This window comes from Dryobates pubescens, chromosome 14 (assembly GCF_014839835.1).
Source record: "Dryobates pubescens isolate bDryPub1 chromosome 14, bDryPub1.pri, whole genome shotgun sequence".
In the NCBI taxonomy this organism is placed as follows: Eukaryota; Metazoa; Chordata; class Aves; order Piciformes; family Picidae; genus Dryobates; species Dryobates pubescens.
The window spans coordinates 20259747-20283836 of NC_071625.1; the positions used below are offsets into that span (position 1 = coordinate 20259747).

At 40.3% G+C, this 24090-nt stretch overlaps 1 protein-coding gene across 1 annotated transcript in view; it reads right to left on the bottom strand.

The window, feature by feature from the left end:
* The window catches only part of TG (thyroglobulin), a 135102-nt gene that overhangs the window by 55457 nt on the left and 55555 nt on the right, over positions 1–24090 (bottom strand). Inside the window, exons 36-41 of the mRNA XM_054167162.1 lie at positions 18892–19026; positions 17570–17734; positions 15628–15850; positions 10804–10897; positions 6156–6315; positions 1193–1392 (exon numbers count right to left, since the gene is read on the bottom strand). Of these exons, the coding sequence (XP_054023137.1) occupies positions 1193–1392; positions 6156–6315; positions 10804–10897; positions 15628–15850; positions 17570–17734; positions 18892–19026 (977 nt within the window). The remainder of the gene's footprint in view (positions 1–1192; positions 1393–6155; positions 6316–10803; positions 10898–15627; positions 15851–17569; positions 17735–18891; positions 19027–24090) is intronic.

Below are 24090 nucleotides of genomic sequence, written 5' to 3' on the forward strand. Positions count from 1 at the left end.
GACATATTCTAATGATGACAGGTTCATACAATCATAGACTAGCTCAGATTAGAAGGGACCTCTGGGGGTCATCTAGTCTAACTTCCTGGTCAGGTACATGCACTTAGAGGTGGTTGCCCAAGGCCACGTACAGACAGCTTTTGAATGTCTCCAGGGATGGAGACTTCACAACCTTCATGGTCAGTCTGTGCCAGGGTTCAGTCACAATCAGAGTAAAGATCTGAGAAGGTGGGGAAAAATTAATGAATTGTGCCATAAGAGATTGCTGGATTTCAGAGATGGCATGAGGAAATTCTGTGAGGTCTGGCTGTTTCTCACAACTAACTGAAAGACTATGTTTGGGAACCTTTGGGAAGGATAGTCTTGCAAGGGCAAACAGCACTGAGGTGATTCAATACAAATCTGAGATTACTTAAAAAATATATGAAGCAGCAAATTTCCAACTGTTCCAAGTCAAAACTGCTAGCAGAGAGATAATTTTGTCCAAGCAGCATTTCTAATGGATATATTAACCTTCATTGAAAATTGAGCCTTATTTCAGTGCACACTAATCTTATTTGAGGCTGTAAAGACCAATGGTAATGTCAACTCTGGCAAAACCAGTCTCAAGAGTCCTGTGATTTGACATGGGAAAGGCTGTAAAATCATGGATTACTTGAGGTGTGGTGGGTTGAAGTTTCCCATTCACATTGACTGTGAAAATGCTCTGAGCTGACAGCAAACAATCCCGTGGCAGGTAAAAGGATTTTTACTCTTTCTCTGAAACTTGCTTTTTCTTTTAAATGAAATCTGTCATGAGATCAGATAAAAAGGTTGGATACTTTAAACATGCGGATGTTTGTCTCATCAGTTCTAGAGTGTCAAAACTGCCAGTCAACAACTGCATTTATGGAATGGAAACTAACCTGTTGTACCTATGAGTTATGAAACAAGGCTATTTATATAATGCACAAAAACCCACACTGACGACAAACAGACTCTTACTATGACTACATCAACCACTAAAGTGCATCTCTTATGTATGCTTGCAAAGCACCCGACTCCTGAGGATTGCAGTCACAGGTGAGATGAAAAATAACTCTAGCAATAGCATCTCTGTTAGTGCTGATGAGGTACCCCCACGATGCAACATCCACACATTTGTAACAACATACTTTCACAAAGCAGCTGAATTGTCAGGAATGGGACTTACCATCAACAACATCCTCCTGAAGAGGTCCATATCTGCTGTCTCTGTGAGTAGGTGAATGCTGGTAACATCTGCCCCACCACGGTCAGCTCCCAAAGAAACTCGACTTGGATCTCCTCCAAAGCTAGCAATGTTCTGCTGCACCCACTTCAAAGCTGCCAACTGATCCAAAAGGCCAGCATTTCCACTCACCTCAGAAGAACCTATTGTGGAAAACAAATCACTAGGTCTGAAAAGAAACAAAACCACAAACATTTGATTTTTTGATTAAATGTTGTATTTTTAGTAGCTCTTCCAGCTGATCCTTCACAAAACTGATACCAGAGTTCAAAAATCTCAAGTGATGTCTTCCAACAATGTCTTTCAAGTGATGTCTTCTTTCATCACTTTACACACTGACTCTATTTCAGTTGATACAACTCCACCAGGTATCTCTGGAGGTGCCAAGCTGTCTACCTTGATGATAGAAAATTAACACTTCAAATTCTAAACTTCATTATGAAACATGATGGCAGGAGACTTGAATCCAGGCTCAAATATCCATAAATTCAGGCCATGAAACTCCTTTTCTACATAAGTAGCTTGATCATCAATGAATTGAAATTGAACAAAAAAAAATCAGTGTGTTTGTCAAATTCTCAAGCTGACAGAGACCCGTCAGGATCATCAGCTGTTTCCCCAAAGCACACCTAATTGAATGTTTGCTTCCTATATCCCTTTCACACTTACCCCTGTCTGACCAATCATTTATAAATGGCATAACCTTTTCTTTCTTTACACATGTACAGATATTGTCTTATAATTTATAAGATCTCCATATATATCTTTTGAGACTGGCCTATGCTTAGATGACAGAGATATGATTTACATGCTTTGATCTTTCTGTCCCCATGAAAACATAAGAAAAATAATTTATCATGTACTTCTCATGCTTAGGTATCACCACTATCCACTATCCAGTGGGAACCTGATATTTTGATGAATAGGAAACTAATACTGAAAGCATCTAATGGTGGAAACCTCTAGGCAAGCTTAATTTTATATCAACAAAAGCAGAAATAAGTAATTCCTGCACAGTAGATACAAAAGTGGAATAGAAGATTGTTATTCACTGTCTCTTTTTAATCCAGAGCGAGCCACTGATATTTTAGTGATTTTAAATTCTCCACATTTAAAACTTGGAATAAAAAGCTGTGACAGAAAATGCAAGAATAGAAACACATCTTCAAAAAGACAAAATAGTTTCTTCCTTTGCCAAGAACAATAGTGCAATTTTAAAGGAAGGGTAGGCTCCGCAGCTGGTGAATCAGAACAAACAGGTAATGAAATAAAAAGCTGACACTTTGTGGGCAGGTAGCCTTGTCTCAGGCAAAGAGCAATTGAAATTATACATCCTGTAGTAGAAATCCTTATGCCTACTGGGATGAATTACTGAGATCATAGAGACCAGTATAGCAGCAGAAAAGAGAGAACAGATTACCGATAGCCTTGTAGATCTTACAGATGCCTACGTCACAATAGCTATCATTCTAAGTGTCCTTTTAGTAGGGCAGCCAATAACTAAGTGGCCCCAAAAACTACAGCCTTCCAACTACAACTTTCTACCTACAACTGTAGCTTCAAATGATCAGACCAAACCCCACCAGTGAAACAATAAAGGAAGAACTTTCCCTGCTGTAGTTTTTAGGGTCTTTGTACTTGTTTGGCACACTAGTTCTAAGGGTTCTCAATCCAGCAATAAATCCACATTACACTGTTAAAAAGGAAACCCCATTTCAAGGCTTGTTGCATTCCTCATGAGACCTCCCCAGAGGAAGAGAAACCATGAGTTTCAGCCACACAATGTTGCCTCACTACTGGTGTACTGAACAAGACTAATGAGGGAAATAAAACCAGCTCTTTTTGCCCCGGCAAAAACCACAGCCAGGTTCTGAAATATATCACACTGAGGAACAGATGCATGTATGGACATTCACAGTAGTTAGACCAAAGAAACACATCTACCAGAAAACTTTCCCACTGTGTGAGATAGGCCTGGACATAAAGCCCATAAGCAGCCTGTGATCAGGAAAAGATTACATTCTTGGGGACCAGAGGATAATGAAAATAAAATTAGTTTAGAAGGAAGAAAACAATGACAAGCAAAGGCATTTCTGTTGTTACTACACTGGAGAAGAGCAATAGTGCTAAATTTAAGCATGAAAATCATCCTAGTTTATATGACTTCATGGACTCTTGAAAAATCAGGGCTGAAAATATGACCATCTTCTCCACTTTCTTGCCATCCAGTATCATGGTCAATTCACCTTAGCTATTCTGGGCATAAAATGAGAGGAGAAGACACTAGTAATAATGTGCATCACCTTTTGCAACATTAATGAGTGAAAGTAAATTCAGTTAAATATCCTTCATACTTAGAAGAATAAGAGCTCTCTGACTGCCTGGAAATGCCCTGTCAGTGAGAGACCAGAACATCTATGGAACTAAGAAAAAACAAACATACAAAGAAGAAATCTTCTTTTCACTACCCTTCCTTCCTCAGAATGTCCATTGAACTTCTTCCTTTCCAGTTCTGCAATTTATGACAACTCAACATGAAAGGATTCAGCACTTTGCTTAGTTGGATAATGAAAATTGTATTGCTCAGAGGATGATAACTTTTATTTGTAACTTCAGAACCTTCTAACTGTCCTGTCCTCACAATCCTAAGGGTGAACTTCTGCTCCCTTTGGAATTGATAGGGAAACTTCCAAAGGACCAGGATTTGTCTAGGACTTTACACTCTTATTCAAGTGGAAAACATCTCTGGATGTGGCCTGAGACAAGCTCTTATGGTATTTGACCCATTGTGATAACCTTCACTGAAAAACCCCAGTGACTACTGGTTATGTCCAGAGCAGTCAGAGATACTCCACCTACCTGTGGCAGACAAAAGAATAGATATTGCAGTGGGAGCATTGCTCAACAGAATGGGTATGGCTGAAATTCCATGATGATAGGGAGGCTGCTACAGACATACTGCAGCTTATTGCCTTCACATGGACAAAAAGGGATATATGGGAGATAGGAGTGTGATACTGAAGGAATCTTTAGGCTTCTCATGAATGTGGTGCTTAGCTTGTTTCAGTGACACTTGCAAATTGCAAGTTTGGCCCATTTGCTCCATTTCCATCTGGAGCAAAAGGATTTTCCCAAATGTACACCAAAGGTTTCCTACAGGTGAGGCCAGGAAGCACTGCACTTGTCTTTAGATCTATGTCTCTAAGATACAGAAGAGAAGGTCTCTGAACACTCACTATGTATAATGGACCACTTCTATCTGAAGGAATGCAAGTTTAGTACACTCATCTCATGAACTGATGTTTTGGGCCATGTGCATGGATCCCCATTAAAAAGAGGATGGAGAATTCATCCCATTCTCTAAATTATGAACCATCACATAAATACTGCTATATAGTATTTAGTTCAGCTTGCAGTTTCCACTTAGGAAGAAACCCCGGTGAGATTCACAGGGCTGAAGGAGTTTAGTGGGTAATGTGTGGGCTATGCTGTGTAATGGAAGCTCACATAGTACATATCCACTCTGCACTGGGCTCTAGCAAAAAATGGAGCAACAGTATCACTTTCATAAGCATCTGGTTTGCACTGATGAAAACAGTGATTCTTTCCCCAGATACACCTGTTGCCAACTTCATATTTAAATGAGTAAGGAGTTTGTAGTGCCAGCACTCTAGTTACTGAATGAAAAACAGCTGGGAGTGAGCTTTGAGGGGGGAAAAAAAAATATATATATATAAAGAAAGAAAGAAACAGTAAAAGAAGGCAAGCAATAACCAATAGCTGCAGTTGTAACCCCAAACTAGGCAAAAGCCCTCCTGTGTCACTAGCAGTAAATACTCAAAAGAATCAGGAGGCAAAGTACGTAGGTCTGGTATTTGTAAACATGGCAAACATAACCTACTAAAGGTTATAAAGGTACTAATATGTCCACTAGAGAGCCCAAGGATTGCCTCCAGACTGGTGGAACCAGAGCTCCATTTGGAACTCTTGTATTTACTCTGAATAGCTCTGTACTTTAGGTTCTTCTGCTCCAGCCAGAACTGAAAGATGGTAGAAAGGAAAGTGCTGGCTACTTTCTTAAACTGGCAAATCTAAGAAAAGGCAAAATGGGAAAACATAATATTTAAAAAAATATCCCAAAGACCAGATGGCACTGTCACAAAGGTTCAGGGACACATGCATGTTTACTTTCATGTGTACATGCTTATTTGCACAACAGCAAATTATGTATGTAATAGGAATTTGCATAATCTTTAATGGCAACTGGTATTCAGAGACAATAGGAGAGCAAAAGTGCTCTTTACACTGCAGTGAGGGGAAGGGATGCTAGCAGAGATGTCACATTCAGCCATGCCCATGAGATAACAAAACTCAAACACAGCAAGTTCTTCAGAGAAGTCAGGCTGAATTACTGACTCAACTGTCACTCAACTATCTTTGTGCTATACTTTCCATATTTTCAAGGCATTCTTAGATTCAGCTGCAGTTGTCCCTCTCTGCGTATTTCCCCACTCTGATATGGGCGCAATCAATTACTGGAAAAATTTGAAGGATGGACCACCTGGAAGTTGGAGACATTGAAAATTATATCCAAGCCACTGAAATTAGCAGGAATTTTAATGCCTAAACTCTCTTGGGGTTCACAGTTTCACCTGCAAACGGAAGTTTAGCCAGTGCTTTGGTATAGATGCTTGGAGTTTGTTCTTGTCCCTCTGCCTCCAGCCTTTCCCCATTCTTTGCCGACCAAGTCTCCACCATTTGTTGGCCATTTTTCACTCCCCAAGAAATACAAGCAGTGAAAGATACATGTTGCTCAAGTTTAAAAATTAACTTTTTTTTTTTATTAGAAACAGCAGGGTTACAGAATGCAATTTAGTTGAGTTTGTTCTAGAAATCCATGACTTACCAGTACTAAGGAAGCCAAAAACACCAACCCGATAGTGTGCCGTCACAACAATGATGTTACTGATGGCAGCCAGGTATGATCCATCTATAGACGCCTTTCCCACCTCAGCACTGTAACTTCCTCCATTGTGGAAGAACAGCAACACTGGCATGTTTTTGACCTGCCACGACAACAGCCAGGTTAATATTCCCATAACCAACTAATTTTATATGATGAGAAGACAAGCATCTTCTCCATCAAAATTATCTACACTATTCTACCATAATGACAGGATATGTGGCCTATCTGAAGATTTAGGGCTAAATTGTCCACAATGGCCTATATACCATTAAAGAGTACACTGTCTCCAGTTTAAAGAGGATGTAATGGCATCAGAGTGTTCCACTAGCCAGCAACTGCACAAGGTAAGCCCAAGAGAGACCCATCCTGCTGACTTAGCCATTGATCTTGTGGTGCACTCAGCTTTGATCTATCATGTCTGCTTTAGACAAATACACAGGAAAAGTTCAATCAACTGAGAAACTGAGAAGGAAAAAGCCTGATAGCTTGCTTCACCTTGAGCAGGACTAACTCGATAGCTGTGAGAGGCTACTTCCTACCCTGAACTCTTCAGGGCTTTAACAGTGCCTAGTCTCAAAAATCTCAGCTGAGAAGAGTTCCTCAGTGCTTCTTCATGCCCCATGGAGGTTTTCCCCTAGTAGATATACAGAGGGGTCCTGCTTGGAAGAGATTTGCCTCTCAGGAAGCACACAGAGAGTCTGTCCTGAAAGAATCCAGCAGGGCTCCTGGGGTGGGAAGGAGCTACAGTAGGTTGCCATCCACATTAGCACTCTTTGCAGAGCTAGCCAATTTTGTGCAGAAATTGAGGTTTTCCCCCAGTGCAGCACCTCATCTGTGCAGACCCTCTCTGCACACACAGCAGAGCTGCAGCTGCAGCTAGGCTGCTGCTGCACAAGCAGCACAAAAGCAGAAAGGCCCCAGAAGACCTCAGCATTTACTATCAGCTCCGTCAAGATGACACTTGAAATAAATATCAGTGAAACAAATGAAGAGGTTCTGGTTTGGGGGTGGGTTTTTGGTTGGTTGTTGTTTTGGTGTTTTGTTTTTGTGTGGTTTTGTTTTGTTGGTTGTTTTTTTGTTGTTGTTGGTGGTTTTTTTCCCCCCACCATCCTGATGCACAAAGCAGAATAACCTACTCTGAAAGTGTAACCTCTATTTTCCATTCAGCACTTTGATCCCTTATTGGCCACTTTGGGACTATCTTGAAGGAGGCTTCTCTCTCAGCGGGGTCACATAGACCCACCAGTCCAGATTTCTGCTTTGGCAGCTGGTGGTGCTTTTCAAAGGACTGGTGGCCCCTGCCACAGCACCAAAGTACATATGAGGTTTGTTTTTCCCTGCAGTTAGAGGGCATTGGGCTGTGTTGCTGTTATTTTCTGGATGGAGCTTAGCTAAACACAGCAGTTCCATCTGCTCTGGCAAAGAATGTCTACAGCAAAAATGTGACTTACTGTACAAAAGAAGCACCAAAGAAGTATTAGTTTGATGGTTACAACCTCCTGCAAAATTACTGACTAGGAGACAAACTCCCCTCAGTACACTCCTCACATGTATCCAGAGAATTGTTTCAGAGGCTTCTTGTGAACATGATAATGTTACCAAGAGAAAAACAGAAACTGTGAGTATTGAAGCATGCTGCTCTCTCAGGAACCTCTGCTCCTGAATAGAAATTGCCTAATTCACAGTGCCTTAACTCTGGTTCCCATTTGTGCACTGCTTGTAGCACAGAGAGAGATCAGGGTAGAGAAAAAAATTAAGGAATCTCTTTTCACATTGAAATTCATTCTAAAATGCAACAACATTGAGCCAAGTCAGCTACAATGGTATGTTGAGCCTGCTCTGTCCCTTCAGCTCACCATGGTTAAGCCTGAGGTTCAAACCAGGCATTTACCATGTGTCCACAGCCTGCACAGCACCATGACCTCCAGCTGCCCTGTAACTTGTATGCTACATTATGCTGAGTAACTTTACCCAATGCTGTAGTGAAGAAAAACTTAAGAAAGGCAAAGTAGGGAGATAAAAGTTAAAAACAGCAAAACTGCTGCAGCAGATACAGAGCAATTTGATGGAGCATTCAGCACTGGGGAATTAAAGATGAAGGTTCTTTAACATTATTGCCTTCCCATTTCTTCTTAGATATTTAACAGCATAGTACTATTATTTTCATGCTGTAAATGAACTATACCTCACAAAATGTGTTATTTCCTGTCATCCATCCATCTATCTATCTATCTATCTATCTATCTATCTATCTTTGGTAGACAGTTAATTGTATACCAAACATCAGCTGCTGGATGATTTGTTCTGAACATGTGAATTTCCCCCAAGTCAGCACCTCCAGTGTCCATTTCAGGCAGCTGTGGGGAACCTGCAGCAGCTGGGCAGAGTGAGGCCAGTATGTTCCTCACAAAAAGGACACATCTGCCATGTGGCTACTGCTCAGTGCACAGTTTTCCTCCAGACAAAATGCAGTTGCACTTTGAGGTGTAAAGTCTGTGCAAAGACTTCCACCTGTGACATGGTCAGATGGTCCCCTGGCTTAGCACAGCAGAGTGCTCTGGGGAGCCCAGCAGCTCCATCACGGTCTCATGCCTGCAGCAAATTAGGTCCCATAAGCAAAACCTCAAGGAGAACAGTAGTTCAGTATTCACCTAGAAGGTGCAAGTCAGCTGGAAGTCTGAAAGGCTTCATAATACTCAGAACTATCTTCTCTGTTCTTCTGTAAAACATTTAATAAGCTACTTGGCGGAGATAGGTTTTACATTTACCAAGCCAAGCAACTTCCAGTGCTTTTACTGCTGTACAATATTACTCTGTAAAGAGTTGAGTGCAGTAGAGATGATGCAGTAAGGATGGAGATAACACCTACAGGGGATGGAAAGAGAGGAGAGAGGGTACACTTTCTGTTCTTATTTAGTGTAGAGCTTCAGCTCTTGATCTTGTACTTGAACCCTTTGTAAATCAAGCTGAAGCACAGATTGCTTTGCTGGTATGACAAGTGGTGATGGGTAGAAAGAAGTATCTCAGAAATGCCAGTTTTACATGAAGTTTGACGTGGTACACACAGCTATAGAAGCAAAAGGAAGTGATGTTATTCTCCTCCTTCACTGCTTGACACTTAGAGTCCTTTGGCGACAGACAACAGTCCCTACACTGTACTCTTGTTCAAGCTCAAAATGCTTCTGAACAGCCTCTGCCTTTGCTCCAGGAGATTTGTCATTCAGTATTTACCAGCTAATTTAACTTTTCATCGACTGAAAATATGTATCTCTCTGTGAGTAAAAAATAGAGCTTGCCACAGAAAGAAACAGGAAAATGCCATGCCTTCTGCTCCCAGTTACTTCTGCAAAACCAGAAGTTTTGGTTCTCTCTTGGGGTAGACTTACACATGTGAAAGTGATTGACTTGATCAGAACTTCTTCTAACTTACATCTCCACAAAAGACAGGAGGAATTCAGTTCTCAGTACCAGAGAGGAGAAAAGACTAGCCTATTTAGTCTATCAGATGGCAGAAAACACAATGCCTTCAAATAAGCTGTCTTGAAAGCAGCACTTATGCAGAAATGGCAAACTGCCTGGGACAGTGACCTGATGTTTTCAGTAAGCAGTGCCTGCCTGACAGTCTGGTGCCACAGGAAGAAAACAGACTGCTGGTCTTTCTGGTGATTAAAAGGATCTGCAAGGGACTCTGTGTGCTGCTGTCAGATAGCTAGACTAACTCTATGCAGTACAAGGGAATCATAAATTTCTATTATAACCACCATCACCTTCTTAAAATTACCAGTACCATGGAAAAAAATAAAAGAAAAAAACACCAAAAAAACCCCCACAACCATAAACAACTCTGATCCCCTCTGATCTGAGTGTGCTTTCCGATGTGATTCACATGTTATTCAGCATCTTTGTCCCCAGGGGTTTGGCCAATCATCTAAGCTTGGCTCTAACTTGAGGCTTTAGTTTTCATCTGCTTAGAATGAGAAATTCAAGGGGTTTCAAATGACCATTTCTCAGATTGTACCACTGGCTCAGTCAACTTTAAAATGGCTACCACTGCTTGCTAACCTCATTCCTCAACAGAGATCCCACAGGTATCAACAGGTTAACAGTGAAGATCAGTGTGAAAGCATCTCAGCTGCTGCTGCTGCTCAGCTAGTGGTAAGTATTGATGTAACATGTTTTATATTATCATCTCCTGGTTTAAGGATCTTATTTCAGCGACATTCCCATTCCTGTGCTTATTTTCTCCTCCTTTGCTACCAGCTTCTTGTGTGGTTTGTTTCCCTTTTTGTTTCTCTCTTATCCCTAGGTTTTTTAATTCTCTGCTCTCCTAGCTACCCAAACACAACTCACTGAAAGCCTATATGGAATACCCTTACACCAGTACAAATAACAGACTGTCTCATTTAACCTTGCAGGGCTTTGTGAATACCACAGGAAAAAAATATTTAAAAATCATTCATGCCAATTAGAAATACTTTGAAAAGAGACAGTGCTCAGCTACCCCAAAACAAAAACAACCCCCTCCCCCCAAAAAAAAACCAAACTCAAAACAAAAAAACCCACTGAAACCAACTCAGCTCCTACTTACAGTGGTGGCAGGAACAAAGACATTCAGATATAGGCAGTCTTCACTGACAGAGTATGAGGGGGCATCTCCATCTCCTGGCTGCCAACAAGCTGCCCTGGGGTCATGATTGAAAAAAATTACAATTAAAAGGCTCCTATTTTTTTTTTTTCCACACTGCTGCTATTTTTATTGTCTTATATAGATATTGATGTACTAAGTTTATCAAATCCTTAAATCTGTAGATCACAATTGCATTTAAAACTATGTCCATTTATACCTCAGTAGCAAACACACAGGTTTGCACACACACATACAAATGAAAAAAAAAACAAAACCCATTGCATTTTTATGTCTAGAATCCTTCCCTCAGAAGGGAAAGAAGCCTCATTTTAAAAACACTAGAATTTGAAAATAAGGCTTTGGAAAACTCACACTTTACATAAACTGCACGAAATTAGCACCAGATGTAAGGGGAGCGGGACTGGAGGTCCCAGACACAGGTTTCCCACTGCTATTGCTTGCACTCCTATGTAATCCACTCTTGCTAATATGCCAGTTATTTATTTTGATTTTTAATAGTCTGTGGGCTGCATTTATTTATATTTATTTTAATTTCTAATGGTATGTGGGAAAACATGGGAAGTTCAACGTTTTAATGACTTTTTAGAACCTGCTTGCTCAAAGCATCATAGCAGACCATTAATAGTGTCAAGCAATGTTAAAAATAAGCTTTCAATAGGAATTCAACAGACAGCCACATGCAGAAAATAATTTTCTGGCCATCATCTGTATGAGATTCATGTGTTCCAGCTCTCTCCAAGAAAAGCATCAAGTGAATGATCCTTGCAGTTCAGCTACATGTTATTTTGAAATCAGTTCCTTCTACTTCAGGGACATAGTTATATCACATAATGGATAAAGCATCACAATTAACTAGAGAAAGAGCCTGAAGAAGAGGCTGTAGAAAAGAGTCATGTCTCAGAGAATTCCTTCTAAATTATGATTTTAATACCCTTGTAAAATTTTACACTGAATCTGTGAAGAATGTAGTATAAAGCTACTAGGACAATGAGGAGGTTTAATGCAGTTCTACAAAATCTTTCCATAAGGGAGGTTATTAGGATGGTGATATCACTCAATAGCTTTCACACTGACTCAGTGAAGCACATCGTCTCCAACCAAAACTGGTAGAGCCATTTGAGGCAGACAAAATACAAATTTCCAGGTAGGAGCCCATCCAGGACAACAGGTCTAATGCTATTAATCATACAGCTTTCCACAGGCAGCAGGAATCATCACCTCGGTGCTGGACAGACATAGGACAACATTTTTTTCCCCTTTTTCTGTTTCTGACAACTCATCAAGCAACTTCAGTTCCCAGGATCACCTCATTCTAGGACTGACTCCAGGGAAAGGCTGCCACCTGCTGAAGCAAATCCATAGCTCCTCCAGCAGCTGAGTGGGTTCTTTCATTGGTTCTCTTTGGTTTGTTTTGGGGTTTTTTAAGTCTTTGATTAGGTCCAGACTGACGAATAAATATTCCTTCTCTATTAATAATGGCACTGTGCTAATGTGAATTTCTTGTATACAAATACTGTGCAAGCCCAGTATAGAATCCTCAAAAATACAGTTTTTAATGCTTTTTTATACATGGAGAGTGAAGTGCCTCTGATTTTCCAAGTGCTCAAAGAGTTAGTTTTTTTTTTTTAGCCTTAAATAAATAATAGCACATACTTGCCATGTTCTTCATTGGCCTAAGGAGCACTGAGAATTCGAAAGATTGGAGCAGATTAACTAAGGTCACTAAACTGTTTTGAAAATCTCGGCCAGGCTGCTCGTTGCACCATTAGGCCTTCAAAAAGAGACCACAGAGGCAGATGGCTGTTACCAATGTCTCAGCAGACTCCATGCTATGGCTATAGATCAAAAGAGCTGATCTTGTGTGCGCTAACTCAACATCGCTGTGCACCTGAGGAAACAAAAAGCCATGCCCCACCAGATCACTCCAATGTACGTGAGGTGCATGTGGCTGTGCACGTGGCAACTCAGGTGTGACCCGAAGGATAAGACCACCAAAGGTCAGATGCTCATTCAACTTCCCAAGACAATGCCACACCTCTTTTCACTCAGTTCATTACAGGCTTTGTCAGAAACCTCTGGAAACAAATTCTGAGTAATGGAGACACTGAATAGCTTCCAAAAGGCTGACAGGTCTCTAAATCTGTAGCATCAGGGTGTTTCCATCAAACATCTGGTGACTCATATCAGGCCCAAAGGACGTGAATCTCTCATCTCCCTTGCAAGGTCATTTACTATGTAAGCTGTTGGCCAGATCATCCATCTCAAGTAGTTAATCATTTTACCACAGGAAGACCCTTCTCAATGCCAGGAATTGAACAGGCATGGCTAGCCATGGCTGGAAGGAGAACACAGGATGTCAATAGACCTCAGGTCCATGTTACCTAATGGAGGTCCCTAATAGCTTAGGAGGCTCAGTTCCCCTTTTCTTCAACTTTCTCTACAGAAAATTCACCAAGTCCTTCCACCAGACTATCTCCTTTTGACTGTGCTGCTCCTCCAATCTCCTTTCTTGTTCCTATCACTTTTTTTTTCCTTGCAAGTCCTCACGTCTGCCACAATCTGCCTTTTTCTAATAGGGCCATGACTGGGTACCAGCTTTCCTTTATCAGCTTCCTCCATGTGTGTCTGTCATGGCTTGCTCAAAGGGGTTTTGTGTGCTCTGCAATTTGGCCTCCATTGTGCAGAGCAGGGAAGCTCTGTGAGAAAGACCATGTGAAAAGCACTCTGCATTGATATCTTGTTTCTTGTGGCTGCACTTCTCTTTGCTGCAAGCTGTTTTTAAAAGAAATTCCTTGTCCTGACATGTTCCACAGAACAGATGCACTAAGTAGTGTCACCCAAACCCTCTTCTCTTCACAAAATACACACTCACAATCTGCCATTTTGGTTCCCCAATGCAACAAAATTAAGACTCATATTGTAACACTAAATGAAACACCAATGTGCACACAAAGGCTCTGTCTACAGAGTGCCTGCAGCCTAAACCCACCAACAGTTATCTTTGTACAGCCCTGGAGAGTCAGGACCAGCCAGCAGGAAACATCAGACACAAGGAATTAAGAGAAAAGTAGCCCAATTGCTAATACAGTTCCTAGCACTCCTCTCCTTTTATGGCAATATCTAAAATGTTTAAAACTTCTCTACTTCTGTCCAAGCCATTTAGCCAGTATTGGCCTTTTAATAGTTTTTGGACAGAAAATACTGTCTGGGTCCTTCATCCCGATCTAGACACCGCTAGGCAACAAATTTCTGTACGAGGCCCACAGCTTCTGTTACATCCACATTAGAGCACATGCATTTGATTAAATATTCTACAAATTAATGGCTCAGAAAGAATAAAAGATATATGTATCAATACTATAAATACTTGTGTCAATATTTAGGATGAAAGTGGACTGATGGCAGCCAGTCATTGGGTAGATACACATAGATTCAAGGCAATGTGCTGGGATTTACTTTTTTTTTCTTGAGGTATTTGCAGACAGATGGAGGTGTTGGGGTTTTTTTGTGTTGTTTTTGTTTGGTTGGTTGGGTTTGTTTGGTTGTTTTTTGCTAAACAAAATTCAAACCTGTAATCTGTACCCTATGGGGCATTTTGCAGGAAAGGGCATGAATATTATGGTCAACACTCCATCTATTTTTCATAGGCTGTGACAGTTTAGGCTGTGCCTTTAAGCTAGGAGCACTGTTGGTGTAAAAAGGAAAACAAGAAAGATAATTCTAAACACATTTCATTGGTCAGATGAGTGGGATGTAGTTTTATGATCTTACATTCTTTTCTCACTCCGTCTCTTTCTGCTGGCATGTCTGCTATGCAAAGAAGGAGTTATCTAATGACCTTGAGATAAGCATTACTAGCTTTTCTAACAATGCTTTTGAACTGACTAAATTTTCCCTAACATCTCTCCCTTTCTCTTTTCTTCTAATTAACCAGAGGGAAAAGAGAGGGAGAGGTTAGGGGGAAGCAGGGCAGTGTCCTCCTGCCCAAGGAGGATTTCAGTGCTGTTTTCTTTTTGTAAATACTTGTATAGTATTGTAAATACTGTACATTTTTGTACATGTTCATTACATTCCATTATTGCTTGTAAAATACAGCTCCTTCTTTTGCTTCTCTGACTGACCAGCCAAGCAATAGAATAGAATAGAATAGAATAGAATAGAATAGAATAGAATAGAATAGAATAGAATAGAATAGAATAGAATAGAATAGACCAGGTTGGAAGAGACCTTCAAGATCATTGCGTCCAACCTATCATCCAACACCATCTAATCAACTAAACCATGGCACCAAGCACCCCATCAAGTCTTCTCCTAGACAGCCGCAATGATGGCAACTCCACTACCTCCCTGGGCAGCACATTCCAACTGGCAACCACTCTCTCTATGAAGAATTTCTTCCTAACATGCAGTCTAAACCTCCCCTGGTGCAGCTTGAGATTGTGTCCTCTAGTTCTGGTGCTGGTTGCCTGGGAGAAGAGACCAGCCCCCACCTGTCTACAACCTCCCTTCAGGTAGTTGTAGAGAGCAATAAGGTCTCCCCTGAGCCTCCTTTTCTCCAGGCTAAGCAACCCAGCTCCCCCAGCCTCTCCTCATAGGGCTTGTGCTCCAAACCCCTCACCAACTTTGTTGCCCTTCTCTGGATAGGTTCCAGCAAGTCAACATCTTTCCTAAACTGAGGGGCTTTTGTTTGATGTGGGTGGGTTAAACCATCACACAGGCCTAGATGGACAAGCAGTTCTGCCGATGATCAAAGGAATTTCTTACCGAGCCACAGTAGCATTCCAGGTTTCCAGCCAAGCAAATGGCTCTGGAGGGCTGAAGCGTCTCTCTGCAAGGGGAGGTGCAGCATAAGGGATTCCCAGGAACTGGCTGACATTTCTCCACTCCAAGCCAATATGTATCACCTGAGATCTGCCGATCAGATCTCCATGGGATGGGATGTACACAGATGGGGTTAAATCCAATTCAGAAATGGGCAGGTATAAATCTACTGGGGGGGGAAACAGAGGAAAAATAATTTACTTTTCCAAGCTAGTACTGTTTCAGGAATCAAAATCAATCCCATTTCCCTTAAAGTGCTATCTAATTCACCATTTAAAATTAAATATAAATAAATTGATGTTATTCTCTCCCTATGAAACACTTCATGCTATGCTAGCTGTTAAATATACTGGGTATGAATATTTAGTTTTCCAAACCCTTACTCAAACTTATTTTTGCAGATCAGACATCAAATTAGAACATAAATCTTAGCATTTCTAGAAAAAGGGGGAGAGATTTTCAGTCTTTCATCTTCTCAGCTCTAAAAAGCACAATGTTAATCCTTTAAACATTCACAGCAAGTCAGAGAGTGGAAAGATAACCACACAGCTCAATGGTTTTACTCTTGCCAGGAAAGACTTGCACTTCAATCTCTTTTCCAGTAGTTTTTTCATTGTGAGAGACAGAAGCGCTTCAACAGAAAGCAATAAGCACAACCCATTTCCAAATTTCCTGCAGTCCTGTATAGGCACTGCTGTTCTTCAAGTGGGCATCACCAGTATCACTTAAAGTCAGGCACACACATGCCCTCTACATGCCCAAGAAGGGAATGCGAGAGTATAGGGTACCAGAGGGCCTTCCATCATCATCTCTTCCCTTACATTCTTTCGTGAATACTATGTTCTTGCACAGAACCATTCCAGTATCTATGTTTTAGATCAAACACCTGCATTTAATTTATTCAAAAAATTCTGAAATATTAGGAACATATAACCTGACCCAATTTTTCCTCTTCTTTTTTTGTGTGTATAAAGAGTATCTGAATCATTGTCTACCCAAATAAGAGGTTGTACAGTTATGACTTACTTTAAAACAGAACTAAGTGATACCTTTCACTACTCTCTTCCTAAAACAATGTATTTGATAGGCAGTGACTAAAACCAAAACTGTACAGAAATAGACAGACATACAAGTCTAGTTTTTATGTCTCAGCCTGTGATTTTAGGTTACTTGACAATGATAAATCTCTTCTTCTCTGTCACCGTATTTGTTGTACCCAGAAGGTTTTCACTGATTTGTCAGTTATTCAAAGAAATTGCAGTGAAAAGGAAATGTCTCTTCTCTTACTTCTAATTGTTATCTGGTTTCTAATTAGATCTGACTAAGAAATAATCAGTATGACATGACAAGAAAACAGTTTCTTTTACAATCAAGGGGGAAAGCAATAAAACTTACAGTTACAAATAAGTACATAGCTTAACAATAGAATGTTGTATCTGTCTACACAACTTCTACTTCTCTCTTAAATAATTTTCACTTCTTTAAAAATTAGTTCATCTTCTTTTAGGTTTTTTTTGGTTGGTTGGTTTTGATTCCTTTTTCTCCAGAGATGGTCCTTAAGACTTTCAACTGACAGTGTGGTTTCTACATTCCCTGTGTTATTCTCAGAGTTTGAAAGGAAGCTTTCAATATACTTCCTTTATTACACCTGCTTCAGCACTAGATGGTAACACTGTGATTCCATGCTCTTTTATCATAATTATGTGGGAACCTTTTCCTATCCTACTTGGGTCTGATTTCAACAGAAAAACAGTGAACAACTGTCTAGGAGACAACCATATTGCTTTTTTGTCTCTTGAGGACTTCCTCAGTCTTACATTCATAAGAATTGTGCACAGACCACTGTGATTGAGTTGTTCCTTCTACAGCCTTGATCTGCTCTTACCTTGCCTCCTGTAGATATATGTTGCTGGCTCTTTGAGTAAAATCCAACATCTATGTCCTTGCAGGCTATGTGCACACATCTGTGTATCAGGGTAGAAAAGGCACCTTATTGCTGAAGGCTGGATTTCCAGTGTAACCACTGTACATGACTGGTTCTTTGAACAAGCTATGAGGTGAAATATAAAGAAAAAGAGCAGGTGAAATATGAAGAAAAAGAGCAGGTCAAAAAACGTAGTCTCAAAGTACTTTTTATGACATTGTTATAAGATGCTTAAAAGAAAGGTTTTACAACAGGTCAAGCAACAAGGACATGAAGTAGCTCTCAAAGAGAGTAATGAGACATTAGCCTCCTTAGATTCTCAGAACATTCTCCAAAATAGCCAAAAGGCAGAAGGTTATATTGGCTTTAAAATAGAGCAGTACAGCAAGAGAACTGGTATCACAGGCTTTAAGAAAGAAAAATATCTTCTAATAAAGTACTCAGGACCTCAACTGAATTCAAACAGTCCCCAGGGAACCCCAGGGAAAGGTTTCAGAGTAAAAATTGTGATCGTCTCCCTCATCCCAGTTTGTACTCTGAGTTTCTCTCAGGAAGGCTCCTTCAAACAGTTACAGGAAAAGAAAAAACAAAACAAACCAAACAAACCCCACATACACACACACACAAAAACAACACCAAAAACCTAGAAAATAGCACTGCTCAGCTTCATGAGGCAAGGACCAAATGTACTGCAAAATATGGGCCCATTCTAAGGACCATCTTCAGCAGTAGGCAGGAAATGTTCCTTATTTCTTCTGCTCTGTGGCACTGAGGGTTTGCCAGTCATGTGAAGGTAAAGGAATATGCTGTCTAGTCAGGCTACTGACTAAAGTTTGTTTTTCCTGCAGCACAATCTCTGCTTCATCCCAGCTCTCAGTGAATCTGTCCTCGTGCACTACAGCTGCAGGTTACTTTAGAAAACAGTAGGCAGCTCTATATTTTTCTCACACAACGAACTTCCCTTAACTGTTCTTTAGAAAATAATTACATCAGCTCCTTAATTATTCATTACAGTAGTCTCCTATGCCTGGAGACAAAAGAGATCTCTGTGTCCAAGAGGTGTGAAAATTATGCAATCACTACATGGTATTTCATATGTACCTTAACTTTCATTGGATAAACTATTTTAGTTCCCTTCTCTCAAATTCAGAAACATGGAAGTGGGCATTGAAAGTAAGTAAAATCAGAGTATCTAAGTCAGAAAGGGCATGGGGAAGTTGTTCTTGTTTTTTCTGGTTCAGAAGCCAGTATATTCTCTAAAGCTATGAGTAACCATTTCTTACCAGACAGACAAAAACCTCTGGCAGTGGAGAAATCACGGGATACATCTCTACTAACATGTACAGCTTCAAAGTTTGAGATGGATGGATCCATGAGGACAGAAGACATATTTAAAGGTTGCCATATATCCAAATATTCTGTAAAATGAACCATAAAAAGGTAATATAGCTGGAGGAATCAGTAAAAATATAACATAAAAGTGAGAGCATCGAGGAGTTCCTCAATGAAAGACTTTCACCTTGAACCAACTGGGAATAAATGAAATAAAATTCAAAGGCCTATGATTGGCTAGAGGGTCCAGTCCCATTTTCAAAGGTATTCAGTACAAAGGTATTTAAAGAGATAAATCTGGTGCAGATCCATCCAGGTTTGCATGTAAATCCAAATGATTTAAATTAGAGGTCTGAACATGCATAATTACATTAAAGAGCATGGATCACAACGCTTGTACACAAGTTTCTGAGCAGTTAAAACCACTAATTCCTTGGAAAGCAAGTGGCGATCCCGCATGTGACTGAACACTACCATAACCTTCAGCAAACATCCACATCTGTATGTCAAACAGGAGCTGGTTTCCTAAGGTAGGCTTTTCTCCCCAGTCACCTGTGAGGTAGATGTCTATATATGAGTTAATCACACTAGACTCCTTGTACTATCAGAAGGAACAGAGTTTTACTGCACACTATCTTCATCCTGGTTTAGCTGTCTGCTTTAGAATGAAACAAATCACACCCAGGAATCCACTGATTACATGAGCCAGATGTCCATATGTCTGAGCCAGGTGTTATCTGTACAGGGAACTTTGTGTGAATAGCTGAAATGAAGATGTCCGTGTTGCCTATATGCATCTATATACAAAGGGCAAGTCCCAAGCTTACACACTAAGTATAGCTGAGACAATGGTTTTCACAAACATTGTATTTTATCTTCACTTCCTTCACCAGCAATTGACCAAACACCCACAAAAGTATATTCAAGGTCAAGGGGTAAGGGTTTTGAACTAAAAGAGGGTAGATTTAGACTAGATGTATAGAAGAGCATTTTTACAATGAGGGTGGTAAAACACCAGAACAAGTTGCCCAGAAATCTGGTGGATGCCTAATCCTGGAAACATTCAAGGTCAGGTTGGAAGGGGCTCTGAGAAACTTGATTTAGTTAAACAGGTCCCTGATCACAGCAGATTAGTTGGACTAGATGACCTTCCAAGGTCTCTTCCAACCCAAAGCATTGTATGATTCTGCAGTTCTATGATACAAACACATACTGACTCTAGTATTTCTTAAGAATTATTCTTGTCTCAGAGTGGATTTCAAAAACTGCCACAAACACTTTCTCCATATGGAAACAGATAAAAATATCTGCAGGCCTTCAATTTTTCACACAGAAGACAAAAAAACCCAAAGGCTTGTGAAAGAATGGCCCTGTAATTATTTTAGTTCCTTTCAACAGCTGAATGTGTTTCAAAATGAAAAGGGCCCTGCTGTGGTCACTGAGTCCTAAGCAGGAGGTAGGCATTGCTCTCTCCATGTAATAGCAGGGTGAGGATGAGCTGAGTTAGCTGTTGCTTCTCTATTCCTAGTGAGCAAATCTTGCACTATTGTTTGAGTTCACTTATGACACAGATACAAAGGTTGTGACTGTTCAGTTGATTCTAAATTTCTTCTAGTCTTTTGAGAAATGGGTGACTTGTAAAGATGGACAAAGTTTTCTTCCTTCCCCTCCTCATAGAAAGACAGCTGTGACCATACCACTCAGTCTCTGGAACTAAAGCTTGGGGTTCATACAGTCAGGGCTGTGTCATGCCATCCCCGCAACCTTGTTCTGGAAGCTATTTAACTACGCTGACTCTTCCCATTGCTTGCCTGATTTACTGAGTGACCTTGGGTAGGTCTCATAATCCTCATATGCTTTGCTTTGCCCACAGGTGAAACATTCAGAAGCATTCTTGCTAAGATAAATCCTACTCTCTCAAGAAAGAAATTCAAAACAATTCCACAGAAGCAAAATTAATTCCTTGGGTTTAAACCTCAAGCACTTGAATTTGGCTTCCTGTATCCTCTTCCCTGAGGTTTACCAGATTACCATTATTAAAATATTTTGAAGGTGACCAAATTAACCCTGTGAGTGCACACTGCTATTAAGTACATGCAGTGTGTTCTACATTTGATCACAAGCTAAACTTCCTACTTCTATATCAAAATAATTTTATTTTATCCCATTATGTGAGATAGAGATAAATTACTTACAATGGGCACTTTGCAGCCCGTGCTAGGTACAGAATAGTGACCATTCCTGATGTAAACATCCACAGATTGTACATTCATACCTAAGATGCAGTTTATTTTGTTCATTCTCTGCCTTAGATCTCATAGCAGTGATCCTTGCAACCTCCCGCTACCCACATGGGGTTCATTTTTGGGTTGTTTTAGGGATTCTCTTTTGGTTTGTTTTTTTTCATTCTCAGTCCCAGACAAAGCACTCAGAATCCCAGATTAGATTTATATACTGATTTATATACCAGTGATTTCCCTTTCCAATCTTCTTCCCAGCTAACTCCAGATGCAGATACATGTAGAAACACTATGCTTATTTTAATGCTAGAGCAAAGCTCTTTAACCCAGAGCCATCCACAGCTCCACTGTGGACATTTCCAGCCAGCACTTAGCTGCAAAAGAGATTCTGATATTATTTTTTAACTATTTCACTTCTCCTGGCTGTGGATCCAGCAATGCCTGCAGCCATGCACACCCGCTTCATTACAAGGGCAAAACAGAATTTTCCACATCTGATCTAAACCTGGCTCATCTAGAAACTGCACTCACAAGGCACACAGCTGCAAACTGGCACTGCTTTACCAAAAATGTGTACTACACCTGATGGGCTGGAAGGCATTTATGGTTTATATATAGGTTAAGCTTTGACCTTCCAAACCACATTTTGGCAAATGCTTTGATTGGATAATTGCAGCACTCTGAAATGAGCCAGTCCTGTAACTTTTATTGCAAAATTATAGACATCCTATACAGAGAGACTCTCTCTTCCAGATGTTCCTGTTTGGGTAGGCAAGGTTTAAGACTGGATTTGCAGAAGGACTCACACTGGTCTTACTCTGTTCTCACTCAAGTCACAAGATCACAAAACTGGAATAGATTTCCTGAGGGCGCAGAGTTCAATCTCCCATTTTCACAGTCAATGATGTTATAAAATCCTTTTCATCAACAAAAGTCTCATCATTGACTTCAGAGGAAGCAAAGAGGGGTCAGTTCTGAGTTTGCTGTAAAATTTGACATATGATATAAGGAAACAGAGATAAAGAAGTGCAATGAAGGTAAATTTAGAAGAGAACTCATGAAGTTGAGGACGTACATAAAGCCAGTAAGGTTAATATGAGGTTAAGGACACACATAAATCCAATCTCTGGATTCAGTGTACCTAATTTATGATTGAAAGACAAATTCTGATCTTAATTATGAAATTTGAGAGCCATATTTGATACCTCTGACTCAAGCCAAAACCATGTTTACAGACTTAACTTGGTGCTTTATAATCCCAGAGTTCAGAGGGTTTTTTTCAGACTGCTAACCTGTCTCCATGCCAGCAATCTCCAAAATCAGCAAATCATCAATTCAGAGTGGATCTGCAGAAAATACACTCTTCCTAAAATATAGTTGCTTCTCATTTTTGTCCATCCACTGAGATTTAAACAATACAAAATGAGTAATTTTCTTAAAACTGCTGCATATTTCCTATAATCACATTTCAGACAAACATGCAAAGCTAACAAATGTGTTATTTATGGCCTTTAGCAGTGAGCAATCTTGCTATGCTCATGTTAAGTGTGAGCTTTCAGCCTCCTTCAGTACTGTAAATTACAGCAAAAGGTATAGTAATAGGATGCTAAAACTGTACCAGATATTTATCCAGGTTTAAAATAAGCTGGTTTCAAAAAGCTAACATCCTCAAGTTTAAAAACAGAATGAAAATCAAACTTTAGGCTAAAGAGAGAGGACCAGTATGCTGTATGGGACCATGGTAGATCAGTTCCCAAAGACGGATTTAGAAAGGCTGCATGTGTTTCACATGAAAGATCTCTCCTACATATCCTCAGCATTGGGGGGAAACAGGAAGACAAATGATACTGTTAATCCCCCAAATCAGCAACATCTGTACTTGTACTAACACCACCATATCTGCTGGGAATGGAAATTCCCCATGTGCTGAAACAGCCTGATGGGAAACTTATCCCCACATTGAAAAATCCTGTAGCCACTGCTCAGTTCTGCATCAAGGGAACAATTCTAAATCATTAAGGGATTACAGAAGACAGGCCTCACAGATCATTATACCCATATGCTTTGGTGGTTTTCTAATGAATTACTTGATTTGAATAGAGTGGGAATGAAGCTCATATGATCTGTATATGATCTGCAGTCCCATGCAGAGACCCATCCCATCAGGCCCCATGGGTTTGTGTGTCCAACTTGTTCCCTAACCTGATGCTCCTCCACTGATGATAAGTATTCCTTGCTGCAGTCTTCGTCCCAGGTCTCAAGGGTCTGAAGCCTGGACTTACCAGTAACAACTGAGGCAAAGCAGCACCTCAGATCCTTTGCCATCAGGTCTCCTTGCCTCATTCAGCAGCAGACTCACATCTTCCCTACCCTTCTTTTTGCTGTCCTTATACACATAGAAACCCTTCTTGCAGAAACCCTTGTCATTGATTTTTTTCTCTTCTACTGTGGTCCCACACACCTCCACTCTGTCTTTTGAGAGCAATGAATAAAATGGACAAAGCATTTCCTTCTCACAAAACTGAACATAAATCTGTTGGTCTAGGTTTTATTCACAATGTGTTGGGGCTAGAAACACCACAGACTTGGAATGGTGTTGGCATCCCGACTGAAAAGCTCTGGGCATTCAGGTCCTGAGCATTGCAAACTGGCTAACTAGAAATTAAGGCAGTCAAATGAATGTCACTGAAAATATAGGCCTTCACTGAAATGTCAGGCTCTGAGTTGGACATAATATTCACTATTTCACAGAGTCTTCTGATAGAGTATTCAAATTTAAGTATGTTTTGATGGGAATTTTTACATGTATATGTATATATTTTCTTTTTAGATATAGGCATAAATGCTTACATGCACACATATATGTACATACACACAACAATGTCCTTTAAGAAGTGTATTTGCTCACAC